Here is a 16,539-nt window from a genome sequence, read left to right as displayed (position 1 = left end):
TGCTACATGCCCTGCCCATCTCAAACGTCTGGATTTAATGTTCCTAATTATGTCAGGTGAAGAATACAATGCGTGCAGTTCTGCACTGTGTAACTTTCTCCATTCTCCTGTAACTTCATCCCGCTTAGCCCCTTTATCTCAAATAGCAGAAATAAATAAAATGCTCTCTCAACTAATATCACTCAATAGAAGAATTGTATTCCAATGGATACCATCCCATTGTGGAATCCTGGGAAACGAGAATGCGGATGCTTTAGCAAAGAAGGGCAGCACTGCTATTTACAGACCTGTTACTAAATCTATGTATTACTCTGTGAAAAGATTTATTAAATCTACATACTTAGAATAATTTTTTAATAATTTCGAGGGAAAAATTGTTCCAGGGCCGGGTATCGAACCCGGGACCTTTGGTTAAACGTACCAAAGGTCCCAGGTTCGATACCCGGCCCCGGAACAATTTTTCCCTCGAAATTATTCAAATTAACTTTACAGGGAGTTATTCCTGAAAGCTTAATTTGCATAATACACGTCACTGTACGTAACAGAAAACCACAATTTAAAGTCACACAGAGTTAGTGTGCACTCAAATGTGGGTTGCTTGACGGTTGTCAGCCCACTTTGAGGTCTGTGAATATAGAGGGAAAAATTGGATCGGTGTTGGGTAGAGTTCCCGGGTAGCTCAGTGGGAGAGCCTTGATACGTTTAACCAAAGGTCCCGGGTTCGATACCCTGCCCCGGAACAATTTTTCCCTCGAAATTATTCAAATTAACTTTACAGGGAGTTATTCCTGAAAGCTTAATTTGTACATACTTAGACTTCAACAAACAAAGTTTGATAACACAATCTCAAGGGAAAAAATGGAACTCTCTGCATCATAATCCACAGTTAATTCCCGATTTCCCACGAAAATCGTCTGTAGCTGCATTTAGATTGGCAACAGGCCATGATTGTTTGGCCAAGCATCTGCATAGAATTGGAATATATCAGTCCCCTAACTGCCCATTGTGCAACTCAAACCAAGAAATGGATTCGGAACACCTCAAAATCTGTGCTTCAGTGGCTGACCATGATAATATCTTTGAAAAATATTGGAGTGCAAGAGGTCAAATGACTTTATTGTCAAACGCCTGGCATTAGAAAACAACAACAACAGAATTTCAAAATGATTTTGCATCCCTGAATCCAGCAGTGCCCTCTGAACTGTCGTGGTAGGTGCATAAATAGAGGGCTGTTGTGGAGCCACAAGAGCAGTGTATTAGAGTCGACAGGAAGTAAACCTTTCTCTCAACAGGAACTAATAAATTGTTCTGTAAAAAGTTACATTTTGAACCCAGTAGTTTCTGATATAATGGAGCATTCATACAGCTTTTCCTAATATTGATAGAATAGGAATTTAAGATTTTGTTGCAGCTATTTTGTGCTCCTTCTACTAGTTATAAATACAATATTCAATGTCATGGCAACTGATACTATGTTAATAGTTCTTGTTTGAATAATTTCATCCACAAAAGTTAAATTAAATTATAGAAATATTGTTTGTTAAGCTGTCTGAAGACAGGTCTAAACGTCACAAGTGATACCATGAAGGCATCATTTAGGGTGGCCAGTTTCTTTGTCCCTCTAAAGAAATATACTGGATAGTGAAGCCGACATTTCTTTGGTCGATGGGAAAAGGCAGAAAAAAAAAAAAAAAATTCAGGACAGACTTCTTTTTTAAATTTACTCTTAAGTTAATATAAGTATAATACTGAAATTCATGTATGATGGTTAAAGTAAGACCCTTTTCAATTTAAAATACAAAAATTTTATTATTTAAAAATTATATAAAAAAAAAAATACTTGACTTCACCTGATTAGGTACAACAGAAAAATCGATTTTTTTTTACGTATGTGCATTTTCCCGCCAACCAAAGATATATTCATTCATTCATAGTGTTCAGCCCAAGGGCAGATCTTTCACTGCAAACCCAGCACTCTCCAATTTTTCCTATTTTCTGTCTTCCTCTTTGTCTCCACATATAATCCATATATCTTGATGTTGTCTATCATCTGATAGCTTCTTCTGCCCCGAACTCTTCTCCCGTTCACCATTCCTTCCAGCGCATCCTTCAGTAGGCAGTTTCTTCTCAACCAGTGACCCAGCCAATTCCTTATTACTTATTATACAACCTAATATTTGACAATACTTTCTTCCAACTGCAGAAGATTTCAGCATCAAAATTCAATGTTAGCGAGAAATGGCCAAATTTTGCCTGAAACCTTCTATCAGGATACTTATACATATCATAAACTGACACAGGACCTGCAGCCTTACTTCCTTCCAGACTAGAGAAAGCTATTCCAGGATTTTATTGCCCTCGGTAAGGTCTGAACCACGAACCTCTGATCTAAAGGTCAGCATGGTAACTGTGAGACTACCAAGGACGATATTTGTGAACACAGGGTAAAAACTTGGTAAAAAAAGGAAAAGGACATTCATACAGCAATTTTTTATTTAAGTTAGAGTTAAATAAAACTTATACAAAATTAAGTACCATCAATATATATAATTTGTTTCTAACCGACAATAATGTAATGCCAAAAGCTTACATTTCTCCTCGTATGCACGTCATAAAATATTCAGACTCTGTCTTATCACAAAAGCAGGTAATACAAAAGTGTCCCATAAGTGCTCCATATTTTAATCCAAGATAATACCAACAAAGTACTGTATGGTCTGATTTAAAACTTTCTCCAGTCTCGAACACACACACGACCAACTCCCACCTAAGAGCTCTTTCACACTAAGTGCTGGAGTATTGTGAGCACTGCTAATACCCTAGATCATATAACCAGATAGGTCGGCCTTATAGGCTTTGAGATTAACAACTTTTGTCAGGTTTACTACACTGCCATCTAGTTGTTACATAAGGAGTCACGTCACAATTCCCATTTGAATTGCATTAGCGACTGTACTGCCATCTCGTGTTCGTTTACGGTGGACGGGTGGCAATCCTGGCAGTTGTTCTCTTCAAAGTGCTGCCGATTTTAACATAGCGATGAGTTATCTGTTACATATATGATCTAGGCTAATACTAAACACATGAAAAGTACCAAGTTTCTGGCTTTGACTGCACAGGTTAACAAACATAATTCATTGGGAGATTTTGTTCCTTACAAGGAATTCAGGCTATCTTCAGTGAGCCACAGTGGTACTATATTTCAGTGAATAAAGGGAAAGTGTTTTCCCTGGACCAAAAATAGAGTGATCTGTTTGGAAAGACGTAAAACAGCACTGTAACATGACAACGGTTACTATTTATTTTTCAGTAATCTGTAAATATATAGCAGAAGAATGGGAGTTTTGACCATTTTAGACCTCAACGTCCCTACCACAACACAATCACAATATCAGGCTAATCCCTCCCATGTGTGACTTTACATCTCAGGATATTTTTTTTTTTCAAAAGCTGAAATAATTTTTGCTTTGAGATCATCAATACCCCTGGGTTGATGTGCATAGACATCTTCCTTTACAAAATCTCAAACAAAGAAACCAGGTATTGTTAGATCTGGAGAATTTGGTGGCCAGCACAACCGCACCAGTTAATATCAAATGTTATTAAAAAATTCACGAACTTCTTTTCCTCAGTGAAGTGGTTCGCCATCCTGCTAGAACACAGTGTCCATGTGGTTCTCTTGTCAGAGCTGTGATCCATTTCTGCAGATCAAGTGATGCCTGAACACGTTTCATTCGATAGGGGTAGACTTTTACATAATGTTGACAATGGCTCAATGAAGCTGTTCCGAAATTTAAGTTCACTGATAAATCACTCTTGTGCGACACAAAAGCTGGCATCACTAGACAAACAGCTAGTGGGCTGGCTTTGAGAAATGGAGATCAGAGTTCAAATCTTGGTAGTGATTAAATTGTATAATTATTCACAGAGGGGGCAAAGGCTAATTGGGATTTCCCAATCTTTGATCAGATCAAAAACCCTGATAGAACTGATTCGTATAGTTGTGACTTCGCTTGTTAGAACAGTATAATTTTGACTTAGAACCTGGCAGCCACTTACAAAGCTTATCTTAAGGTATATGTACACCCCACAAAACACAAAAAATGATGAAAAATTAGAATTTTCAAAATATAACTATTTTAATAGAGAATTTTCTCCCCTTTAATTTGATATAAGAATTTTCGATTTATGCCTTATGGTTTTTCAGATAAGTCCCATTTTCCAAAATTCTGCGTCATCAGCCATGGTCACTTCTACGAAGATCACTCCAAAAGTAATGCACAACACTTTTTAAAATTTATTTTTTATTCTAAACCTTTGCAATTTATGGAGGTCATAGATACATCCTTCCACCTTGTATTCAAATTTAATTTAAGTCGTTCCCGTAAGTGGCGCCAGAGAGTAGCTCAGACGTGTTGGTTCAGACTTTTATCATGCAGGTATACAGGCCCTCATTCCAAGGTGGCGTAAGGCAGTTGAAAGGTGCGGGGATTATGTGGAAAAGTGGCGTATTGTTCCTGAAGGATGTATCTACATTCTATGAAAATAGCAAAGCTGTAGGATAAAAATGTAATTTTTAAATAAATATTGTGCATTACTTTTTTAGTGAATCTCGTAGCAGTCAATCCCCTCGTCCAGCATTGCTTGTAAAATAAACTTCTTTCTAGTCCCAAAATAGATGCATAGATATCTAGGCATGATCATTAGATTGAAAACACGTTTTTACATAGTGAAGTAATTTATAATCTTTTACTGTTAGTCATAAAACTGTAAATTTGTGTGTCAGTGATATTGTACGTCATTTTAATAAGAGTCCAAAAGGAGAAATTACAATTCTGAGGAGGATGGGCATAAACCCTGGGACAAGAACCATCGCAGGATTTGTTGCATCAATGGAAAATAAGGACAAAAATGCCAAAAAAAAAAAAAAAAAACCATTCAACACCTGAAGTTAAAACAAGGAGGAGGTATTTTAGAGGCAGAAAGAAGCTGAAACTGGACCGACATGAAGCTGCTTAAGGGGTGACATATGATGATGCAGTCTTCTAGGCTCTGAAAGTTTCTGGTTCATGTCTTGTAAATAGTAATTTTAGAATATTTAATTCTTTTAAATATGAAATCTCAGTCAAATATAGTGATACCAAGAAGATATTGGTGTCATTTTGAAGCTTGAAATGTCCCCCAGTGCCTGACAATGAGTAAAATAACATTAATGTAGTTAATAATTATGTATGGATTTTTTACATGATATATGTAACATAAAATATTAGTATAAGTTACATATATGGTAATATTTAATTAATGTAAATGAAAATAAAAAATAGCTCTATGTCAGGCACAAAAGAATAGTTTTAGCTATAAAACGGTGAAAAAAAGTGGCTCTATCTTAAAAACTGCATGAGCTATCATGTTTCAAGTTGTATGTCAAAACTATAAACAAAATAATTTTTATAAACAATTTAGACATAATTTTAAAGGATTTTTTCACTTCATTCTTTTTCTGGTACTATTCTCAATTGTATAAAAATTTTACAGAGCAAAATTATGCAAAACAAAATTTTTTGTATGTAAAGGTGTACATATACCTTAAGTTATGACGCATTGCATGATGGTGCTAAACAGTACTCACAAATGGACGAGGATAGTGCTCACTGGGGATTGAAATTTACAATGAGGGTTCCTGCGTACAAGACTGATGGAGAGTTTAAATCAGATAATATACAGAAACTGCAGCTTCAGAACACAGCACAATGACAAGTAACACAAGGTAGGTGTTTCATGTTTATTTTAATCCACGATGATATTTTTTGCATCATAATTCAGAAGCTGTAATACAATGTACATTTTCTGCAATATATTTAATTAAATAGTTACAGACAGTACAGTTCAGACGCTGCAGTACAATGTAAAATCCCTCATCCATACATTATATTTTATTGGTAGTGCATGTTTCAAAGAGTGCAATAACATATTTCTATAGAATAGCAAACCAGCATTATTTGCAGTAATGTAAGAATCAATAATTTCTTCAATTCCACTGAATCAGAATATCTAACAAATAATAAATATAATCAAGATTATTGCCAATCTAAAATCAAAAAGCGGATTCAAGGAAATCCCAATGACATCTTTACTCGAATTAAAGTAATAAAATACAATACAGTGAAACTTCCCAATAGCGGACATCGTCGGGGAAAAAATGTCCGTTACTGAGAAGTGTCCGCTATTTAGAAAATCGTTAGTATGTATACAGTACATTAAAATTTCTCATACATATTCAACACTATATTTTACAGTACAGTACAGTAGACAGTGAGATTGTTTACAGTATTCATCCAGAGAGAAATCGTACCAGTAAATGTTTTGTAAATGAAATAAATATCAGTCACTGTACCACTTTACCTTACACAAAGAAATCTAGAATTGTTGATTTTAAAATAAAACCTTGTTTTTCAAAATTTCACTAACCTGAGTTTTTTTCCCATATTAAACTTTGTGGCCAGCTCACGAACACTTAATTTCTCCTTCTCACTATGCTTTACAATATCTACTTTCTCTTTTAGTGACAGACGTTTAGGTCTTTGTGACATTTTTAATGTGACTGTACTTCCGAACACTCAACTTGACAAACTAAGAAAGTACGGACTGCTCACGTACAGTATCACAACTAACAACTGTGCTGCTTACCTTCAATAAAGTACAAGAACGTTCAAATGCACGATAATGATTGTTGCAAAGAATTCCGTTTAATTTACAACCGTCTTTTTTTTTTTTTTTTTTTTTTTTTCCCATGCTGTCCGTTATTTGTAAGTTTCAATTGTTTTTGGGAGATACATTTCAGTGTCTGCATCCGTTATTGAGAATGTCCTCTATTTGGAAGAATTTTATCGTAAGGGCCAATTTTATTGTCACTAATAAGGGCCAATGTTATTTTGCAGGGGAATTTTAAAATGTCCGCTATTGAGAGGAGTCCGCAATTGGGAAGTATCCGTTAAGGGAAGCTTCACTGTACTTTCTTTGACATTGTAGTATGTTTTATTTGATATTCATATTAAACAGAGAATATGACAAGACAGGCCGTGTGGAAAGCCACAGAGCACGAAATTAATCTTACATTTCTGTTTCCATGGTACGACGAGTGACATCAGAGTAGACTTTGCATGTCAAAATATCACAATTTTTCCCTGTTATTTTATACATCGAACATAGACTTTCAGATCAAAATATTAATCTCCAATTTTTTCGATAATACAGATGACATCACTAGCAAGGAAAGCATAGGAGAAACAGTACAAAACAAAAATTCTTTTCGGAAAGTTTTGCTTTCTCAGACTACAATAAGGATAAAGTGTAATAATCATAGAAGAGTTAATAAACAAACTTCATTATAAGTTTCAGCTCCCCAGAATCACATTCTGATTCTTCCCATCATAATATCTATGTGAAACTCCGTAATCAAATCTTGTACTGAAACAATAAATAATTTACAAAAATTCTTGCAACTTATTATAATGAAAGAACTCCAACAGGAAATAACATTTCAATGGATACCTACTCATTGTGGCATACCTGGAAACGAGAAAGTCGATAATATTGCAAAACAGGCAACATATCTGCAACCAACACCTCTTCAAGTGATATCTCTATCCAATGCTTTTGCTTCAGTAACGTCTCATTTTACAAACCTATGGATCAACAATTGGCTCTCTTCTGACAAAGGAAAAATTTTACAGTCTGTACAAAAGAAACCAAATGACCTGGAAATGTACAAAAACTTGCCCAGACATGTTCAAACATTTTTAACAAGAGCCAGAACAGGTCACATTGTCACTCAATTGTACCTACACCGATTTCACCTTTCTGATAATCCTACTTGTCTGTGGTGTAATAATCATGATGAAGATCTGAAACACATTCTTCTATACTGTCCATCCATAAACCACAAAAGAAGTAAATTAAAATCATCAGTACCAGTTGCAGAAGACACAGCCCTGCAGTATATACTGACTACACCCCAACTCTGGCTACTAGCAACAGGCATCTATAATGAACACCGATCAAAATGCCCCTCATTTCTCGTGAAAAACAACAACTGAATAGACTACAGTGGACTTAAGAAGATTGATTATTATGATTATTATTATTATTATTATTATTATTATTATTATTATTATTATTATTAAACAAGAAGACACATTGTCACACAATTGTACCTACACCGATTTCACATTTCTGATAATCCTACTTGTCTGTAGTGTAATAATCATGATGAAGATCTGGAACACATTCTTCTATACTGTCCATCCATAAACCACAAAAGAAGTAAATTAAAATCATCAGTAACAGTTGCAGACGACACAGCCCTGCAGTATATATTGACTACATCCCAACTCTGGCTACTAGCAACAGGCATCTATAATGAACACCAATCAAAATATCCCTAATTTCTCATGAAAAACAACAACTGAATAGACTACAATGGACTTTATGTTGTCAGCAAACAGCTGGATACATTAAGAAGATTGATTATTATGATGAAGTTTCGGTCAATAGTAGTTTCTAATAACAGTTGTATGGCATTTAATAGATTGGATTATCGTCGAAATTGCACTAACCGTCATTTTTGCAGGATCATACCAGTATATTTTTTCTGGATCTCAAACTTGTGTGAGGAGCATTATCGTGTTAAATCAAAACATCTCCTGGGTTGTTGCTAGAAGCAATAACAACCCAGGAGATGTTTTGATTCAACACAATAATGCTCGTCCTCATTTTTGAGGACTTTTGAACACATCACAAAACTGGGTTGGACAGTGTTACCCCATCCACCTACAGCCTTGACCTGGCTCCTTTGGACTTCCACCTGTTTGGGGCATTAAATGATGTCATTCGTGGAAGACATTTTGAGGACGATGAGGAGGTGATTCGCACAGTGAAGAATGGCTTAGTAACCAGAACAAGAATTGGTACCAACATGGCAAACACGTCTTGCTGAAGGAAGGCCGTAGAACTGGAAGGAGATTATGTGGAAAAAATAGGATACCGTCAAATGGGGTGAAATCGGACGGATTTAGCATACTTTTTAACTAGTTGTTCATGGTGTACTGAAATTTTGATTTAGTAATATTTCACCTCATATGACAGTAAAAGGTAAAGGTAAAGGTATCCCCGTAACATGCCATGAAGGCACTTGGGGGGCATGGAGGTAGAGCCCCATGCTTTCCATGACCTCAGCACTAGAATGAGGTGGTGTGGTCAGCACCACGCTCTGACTGCCTTTTACCCCCGGGAAAGACCTGGTACTCAATTTCATAGGAGGCTGAGTGAACCTCGGGGCCGTTCTAAAAGTTTGACAACGAGAAAAAATCCTGTCACCACCTGGGATCGAACCCCGGACCTTCCAGTCCGTAGCCAGCTGCTCTACCAACTGAGCTACCTGGCCACCCATATGACAGTAAGTAGACAAAACATCATTCTTTCATAGTGTAAATCATGTGTAGAATAAATAACTTTTTAAGAAAAAATGGGGGGATTACTTTCTGGGCGATCCTTGTATATGTCACTTTCAAGACACTTATTTTGATGTAAAATGTCTATGTTCGAGGTACAAGGAAGAAAAATTGTAGCGTTTTGACATGAAAGATTTACTCTGACATTACTCGTGGTAGACCTACCATGGAAACAGAAGTGTAAGATGAACATCATGCTTTTCATAAAGCAATACTGAAAGCCTCCAGCTTTCCTCACAATAATTAGTTATGGAAATACAGGATATATGGGTTTTTTTCACTCAATCATTGGGGTTTCCTTAAATTCTCTGTCGATTTTTTTCCCAGGAACATTCATATGAGGTTTTGAACATTTTTATAGCTCACTCTGTATAAATTTCCGAATATACAGTAAAACCTCGATATCCCCTGTAATATGCTTTTTTTTTGTCTGGTCCCTGCATATTTCATATATAACACCTTTATAAAATATTCCATTTGTTGCGCTCAAGTCCCGCATAATACGCTGTTTTTGTGGAATATTTTCAATGTAATTTTCAGCAATGTACTGTAACAGCAATGAAACATTTTGGTCATTGAATGGACATTTTTGCTGGTCAGTTTGTTGTCCTTTAGTGTATTGAAGTATCTGTGAGTGTGACTACAATGAATGTTAAATGAAAAGTGCTTTCTGTGTTGGAAAAATTGGAAATCTTACGAAAGTACGATGAAAACAGTACTCCTAATCAGAAACAACTCTCTGATTCATTAGGAATCCCATCATCGAAATTAAGGACGACAATATAACATCTCGAGACTCAATCACTGCAGCTGTGACGTCAGGAGGATGTAAGCACAGGAAAGTGAAGTGTGGTAAACATGAGGACTAGGAGAACACACACACGGCAAACAGCTATAAATTATTTTTTTCAAAAGAATTGAGTACAGTACATATTGTAAATGTCTTTGACGTACAGTACAGTAATTACATAATGGAGTAATACTGTATTACCTTTCATAACTCATGTACAGTAAAATCTCTCGTAACTGGCAACCAAATAACCGGTAATACCAAAATAACGGCACTTTTGGCTGGGCAAAAAAAAAAAAAAATTGAATCTGCCACAATCTGGGCTATCAGTTTTGCCACATTAGGAAGTTCGCACGAACTTTCATTTTCAGTGAATATTTGAACCTAAAATTAGTGTATTATTTGTGTTGTGTGATGTGTTTTAATAAAGAAAATCCACAGTCTTTATGTTCATTTAGTTATGTTTGGTCCATCAGTGTTGCCACATTAAGAAGTTCACATGAACTTTAATTTTCAGTGAATATTCGAACCTGGATTTAGCGTATTATTTGTGTTGTGTGATGTGTTTTAATAAAGAAAATCCACACAGTTTTTATGTTTCTTTAGTTATATTCAGTACATCACTATTGCCACATTATTGCACAAACTTTCATTTTCAATGAATATTCGAACCTAAAATTAGTGTATTATTTGTGTTGTGTGATGTGTTTTAATAAAGAAAATCCACACAGTCTTTATGTTCATTTAGTTATATTTGGTCTGTCAGTGTTGCCACATTAGGAAGTTCACACGAACTTTCATTTTCAGTGAATATTTGAACCTAAAATTAGTGTATTATATTTTGTGTTGTGTGATGTGTTCTAATAATGAAAATCCACACAATTTTTATGTTTATTCAGTTATGAGCAAGTGATAGAAAAATAAACTTCACATGGCTGCACTTTCAACATTTGGCACCATGAAATACGAACTTTTTTTTTTTTGTATATACCGGTACTTATTCAATTCTCCGGCAAAATCTCGTATCCGGAACTAGCCTGATCCCTGTGGTGCTGGTTAAGAGGAATTCTACTGTATTTCAATAAAGAAAAATAGGTACCGGTACTGTATAAAAGTCAAAACTAGTATACCTGCCCAATACGCGGTTTATACGCAGTCCCTTGAACAGTGTCTTACTGGGGTTTTGCTGTAAATATAGATCTATTTTTCAACTGCATGAAAATATCAGTTCCCTTCATGCCGTTGAAGTTGTGTAATTGAGATTCGACAGTGTTGCCAATTGTCATCCTTTCTCACTTCACGTTTCTCCTTCTGGTCTTAACGTTCCATATAAAAACAATCTCAATGGGGAGCAGAAGCCCGAGTACCTCATCATGCACATAACAGCGAATGACAGTATCAGTGCCACCAACATAAGAGAAGCAACGTAAACTTCAGCAGACACTCCAGAATCTCTCTCAGGCCGCTGCCATGTAACATCAGGATCTTCGGTCACACCATCACTACTCTGAACCTTGCACTCTGTATTCAACGACTCTGACCACAGTCTTTTAGACCTGATGCCCCTGTCATAGCAGTACACAGGTCGCAGTGACCTTTTTTCTTCCTTCCTCAGACTTGCAGCAAAGCACAACACGTCCAAAGAAGCATCAGAACAGGGCCACGGGTTGTTGCCTAGATCCAAGTTAGTGAGATTAGAGAGTGGGGCGAAGCTGTCTCGAGACAAAGAAGTGAAGTTATTGGAGCTGAGATCCAAAGTCTGTAGCCTGGGGACACCGGAGAAAAAATTGTGTGATACTCTGCTAAGCTTGCAGCCACTTAAAAAAAGGTTGAGAAGTGAAGGCACGGTGAGTACAGGGGCGTGCGCAGACACACGCAACAGTGGGTTACGTGACAGCAAGACCGTCTCCAGGGATACAGAGTCCCTGAAACTGTCAGGGTGGATGAACTTGATGAAATTAGCCGTGAGATCCACCTTGGTGACGTGCTGCAGACCTCGGAAGGCGAAGGGCTCCACCGAGACAATCCTGTCAAATCCGGCATGCAGTTCCCTCAGGCTGGGAAAGTCTCTGAATGTGTCATTAGTCAGTTCATGCAGATCATTGAAAGAGATATTCAGCACTTCAACAATTGACGACTCATTCAGGAGTGGTACATGAGTCAGATTCAGTCCAGCACACTGAACTGTTGTATTTGTGCATTTGCATTCTTGGGGGCTGAGGTCTGGTACAGCTTGTGCAGGCACAATTGGGAAAGTTGTCAGTACTGCAGGCAGCGAGGTGACAGCTGCTATTATCCAGGCTGTGATGAACATTTTTGCTATCCTGTACAAGTAATACAGTGCATTATTAAAAATCAGTCACACTGAACTGGATATTCAATGGAACATTCCAAAAATACTTATTGGTATGACTTCTTCTAATATAACAATCTTAACCCGCTAAACTGGAGAATTCCCACGGCATCTTTGAATTGTGCCGTTACGTTTAGCACCAAATTTAAGTAAATACACAATCTCGCCAACATAAGAACACGACGTTGGTGTGTGGTGTCGTTGGAGGGAGAAATTTGTTTCTTTTCTCTCTCTCTCTGCCTCCTTCGTTTTGAACATTTTTTATTAAATGTTAAGCACAGGAACGCCATTTCGTAATTTTATTTAAGAAACAAGCCAAATAAATTATCTTTGCATCAAAAACGGATGCTCCCTGGACCAAATTATCGTATTTTATATAACTGTTTGAATGCAACAGAAGCCAGAAGTCTTGCACTTGACTAATGCAGTGAATTATTTAAGAATATAGTCGCGAATTTTACTACCACCATTTCGATTGTGTTTTGTTTGACACGGCTCAGTACGGCCCAGTGACTAGTGGCCAGCGAGTAACATCGACTATCGACATTGCTCTGCCGTGGGTATTATCCAGTTGTTCCTCTTAACCCTTAAATTGACAATATACTATAGCATAGAACATTTTAATTTACATCAGGATGTCAAATTAATATACTGAATTGAGCATATAAGTTGTATGATTTCTCTATTGTATTTATGTTATGATCACACTTAATTGAAACAGGTCTGAGTTCAATAGTGGCAAAAAAAATCGGACAGACCCTTGTAGCTGATTTCAGAGCCTTGTTTACTCCAGAGCACGATAGACTGGTAACTAAGACTTTCGTGGTTCGAATCCTGCATGGGAAGGAAACTTTTTTTTGTTCCTTATTCAAATTTATTCCCAATACTTTTCGATTGCAGCGATATTTTACTACTTAATTACCTTATTATTCCCAGAACATGAATTTTACCAGCAATCGAAAAGTATTGGGAATAAATTTGAATAAGGAACAAAAAAAAGTTTTCTTCCCAGGCAGGATTCGAACCACGAAAGTCTTAGTTACCAGTCTATCGTGCTCTGGAGTGAACAAGGCTCTAAAATCAGCTACAAGGGTCGGTCCGGTTTTTTTTTTGCCACTACTGTATAGTGTTGTATTCTGCCAATAGTATGGAGTGTTGTTGATTCTGCCCCTAATTTTTTATTAATACACACACACACCTAAACTGGGCTCTAACCTTAGGGGAAATGTCATGCCCCTGTTCAGAAGCGCGCCCTAATCGAAAATTAGGGGTTAGAAAATATTGAGAACAGGACGCATGTTTATATGACATTTTTTTCGATTAATACACACACACCTAAACTGGGCTCTAACCTTAGAGAAAATGCCATGCCCCTGTTCAGAAGAGCGCCCTAATCGAAAATTAGGGGTTAGAAAATATTGAGAACAGGACGCATGTTTATATGACATTTTTTTCGATTAATACACACACACCTAAACTGGGCTCTAACCTTAGAGAAAATGCCATGCCCCTGTTCAGAAGAGCGCCCTAATCGAAAATTAGGGGTTAGAAAATATTGAGAACAGGACGCATGTTTATATGACATTTTTTTCGATTAATACACACACACCTAAACTGGGCTCTAACCTTAGAGAAAATGCCATGCCCCTGTTCAGAAGAGCGCCCTAATCGAAAATTAGGGGTTAGAAAATATTGAGAACAGGACGCATGTTTATATGACATTTTTTTCGATTAATACACACACACCTAAACTGGGCTCTAACCTTAGAGAAAATGCCATGCCCCTGTTCAGAAGAGCGCCCTAATCGAAAATTAGGGGTTAGAAAATATAGAGAATAGGACGCATGTTTATATGACATTTTTTTCGATTAATACACACACATCTAAACTGGGCTCTAACCTTGGGGGAAATGCCATGCCCCTGTTCAGAAGAGCGCCCTAATCGAAAATTAGGGGTTAGAAAATATAGAGAATAGGATGCATGTTCATAGGACATTTTTTCGATTAATACACACACATCTAAACTGGGCTCTAACCTTGGGGGAAATGCCATGCCCCTGTTCAGAAGCGCGCTAATCGAAAATTAGGGGTTAGAAAATATAGAGAATAGGACTCATGTTTATATGACATTTTTTTCGATTAATACACACACACCTAAACTGGACTCTAACCTTACGGGAAATGCCATGCCCCTGTTCGGAAGCGGGCCCCATATTTTCGTAACACTTCTCGTAATCCAAGGTTTAGGACATTGGAGTACAGAAGTGAAGGTGGGTGGTTCGAGTCTCGACATGGGCAAGTTAAGTAAAATTGTGTGTTAATACGGTAGATACGTGGAGTATAATGTAAAAATTGGATTATGTAGTAGAAGTAGAGACGTGGGGTTCGGAAAAAAAGAAGGCAATAGTGGAAGAGTAAGAAAGAGAGAATGAAAGTGGAGGATGTAAGGAAAAGCGTGTCTACTTAAAGTTTTCGACACAAAAACATTTTCTACATATTTGGTCATATTTTTAATCGAAAATGGGTTATTTCTTTGCAATAACATTTGGGGTATTTCATTATATCTACTTATGTATTTTATTTGTCACTGTCTCCGTATGGTATGGTAAGGACACCCAACTTTGACATTTCAGTGTTATTGTAACCTACAGACGAATCAACTGTGTCGCAAACATTAAGTAAATGATGAATTAGGCATACTGCAGTATAGATGCCGCCATTTGTATTAATGAATGACAATAGCAATGTTTCATGACTAAAAATGACTTAATTACAAGGTCTTTAGGCATATGTCAAGAGGTTATATAGTTAGTCTTGCGTGGAATAATTACACAACTCATCTTTATACACTCATTAAAAAAAACCTCTTAAGTCACTACAAACAATATACTCATTTCACTTACACGTGCATAATATCCATAATGATAATTAATAGCATTAATTAATTACCAAAAGTTATAATACATCCTATGCAGCACTCAAAAGTTCACAACAAAAGTGATGCCAATATATCATGAACATCTGCCGTCAGACTTTCACTTCAAAAAGTCCATACAGTTTACCATTTTTACTACAGGAAATACATATCTAAAAATATTAAATTTTCTCTCATATACGTAACTTTGTCCGTTTAAAATTACGATTACATCTAAGTTTGAACAAGAATTACGTAAGTTGGCTACACTAACTAATTGAGAAATGTAGATAACCAAAGATTGAAACATTGAAATAGAGTTTCACTACTCCGATTACAGAGTCATCTTACGAAACTAATACACACGACATTAGTAACAAAAATACCTCTGTAGAGGCGCTGTAGACAGTGGCAGATAGTGTACTAAAAAATACAGAGTGATTTATAAGAACTAATACATTTCTATCTTTCTTTCTTTCAAAACGAATGATGTTAGCCACAATTTGTTATACCTCAAATGTAAAGTATCTTTTGGAGATTACTAACTTCTATAGCAAATGTCGAAAATTCTTTATTTATTCGGCTGGAAATTCAATAGTGATCAGTTTTTAACGTAAAATTAAGCAGGAGTTTTGATTCCTTGTCACGAGAGGCGTATATTCTGTATATTTGTCATATTCTTTTAGAGATCCAGTTGTTTCCAATTTATTTACCAGTCCCAGTATTATGTTTCTTTGGGGGGGGGGGATTACCAACACCAAATTCCCTCTGGTATGCTCTTTGAGTAGCTGTAATTGAATTCGTGATTCAGTATTGCTTCACAAAGAAGAGCAGTTATATTTTAATGTGTACTGCATTTTCAGTGACTAAAACAAAATGTCGAAAACAGCTGCCAACAATAAGGAATAAAGAATAAACATCTGCGCATCTCGTGACAGGGAATCAAAACTCCTGCTTAATTTAAAAACTTGTC

The 16,539-nt window shown here is 36.5% G+C and overlaps 1 protein-coding gene across 2 annotated transcripts; it reads right to left on the bottom strand.

Annotated features, from left to right (window-relative positions):
- Positions 1 to 2,475: 2,475 nt before the first annotated feature.
- Positions 2,476 to 15,839, bottom strand: LOC138698605 (relaxin receptor 1-like). Of its 2 annotated transcripts, none has more exons than XM_069824648.1 (2): positions 15,602 to 15,839; positions 2,476 to 12,623 (listed from the first exon to the last, which is right to left on the bottom strand). In XM_069824648.1, exons 1-2 carry the CDS (start codon positions 15,616 to 15,618, stop codon positions 11,597 to 11,599), a joined length of 1,044 nt encoding a protein of 347 aa, XP_069680749.1. In that variant the 5' UTR covers positions 15,619 to 15,839; the 3' UTR covers positions 2,476 to 11,596. The 2 variants fall into 2 exon arrangements, with proteins under 2 accessions (XP_069680749.1, XP_069680748.1); XM_069824647.1 differs by having other exon boundaries at positions 15,556 to 15,838.
- Between the last annotated feature and the right edge of the window lie 700 nt (positions 15,840 to 16,539).

Source organism: Periplaneta americana, chromosome 4 (assembly GCF_040183065.1).
Source record: "Periplaneta americana isolate PAMFEO1 chromosome 4, P.americana_PAMFEO1_priV1, whole genome shotgun sequence".
NCBI classification, from domain to species: Eukaryota; Metazoa; Arthropoda; class Insecta; order Blattodea; family Blattidae; genus Periplaneta; species Periplaneta americana.
Note: the sequence above shows the minus strand (reverse complement) of the source record. Positions and strands in the feature narration are given on the sequence as shown.

Excerpts from the sequence above, each read along its gene's own strand:
- LOC138698605 (XM_069824647.1), bottom strand. The coding sequence starts at position 15,590 with ATGCTATTAATTATCATTATGGATATTATGCACGT. Across the intron at positions 12,624-15,555 it reads ATTATGGATATTATGCACGT|GATAGCAAAAATGTTCATCA; the intron begins GTAAGTGAAATG and ends TTACTTGTACAG.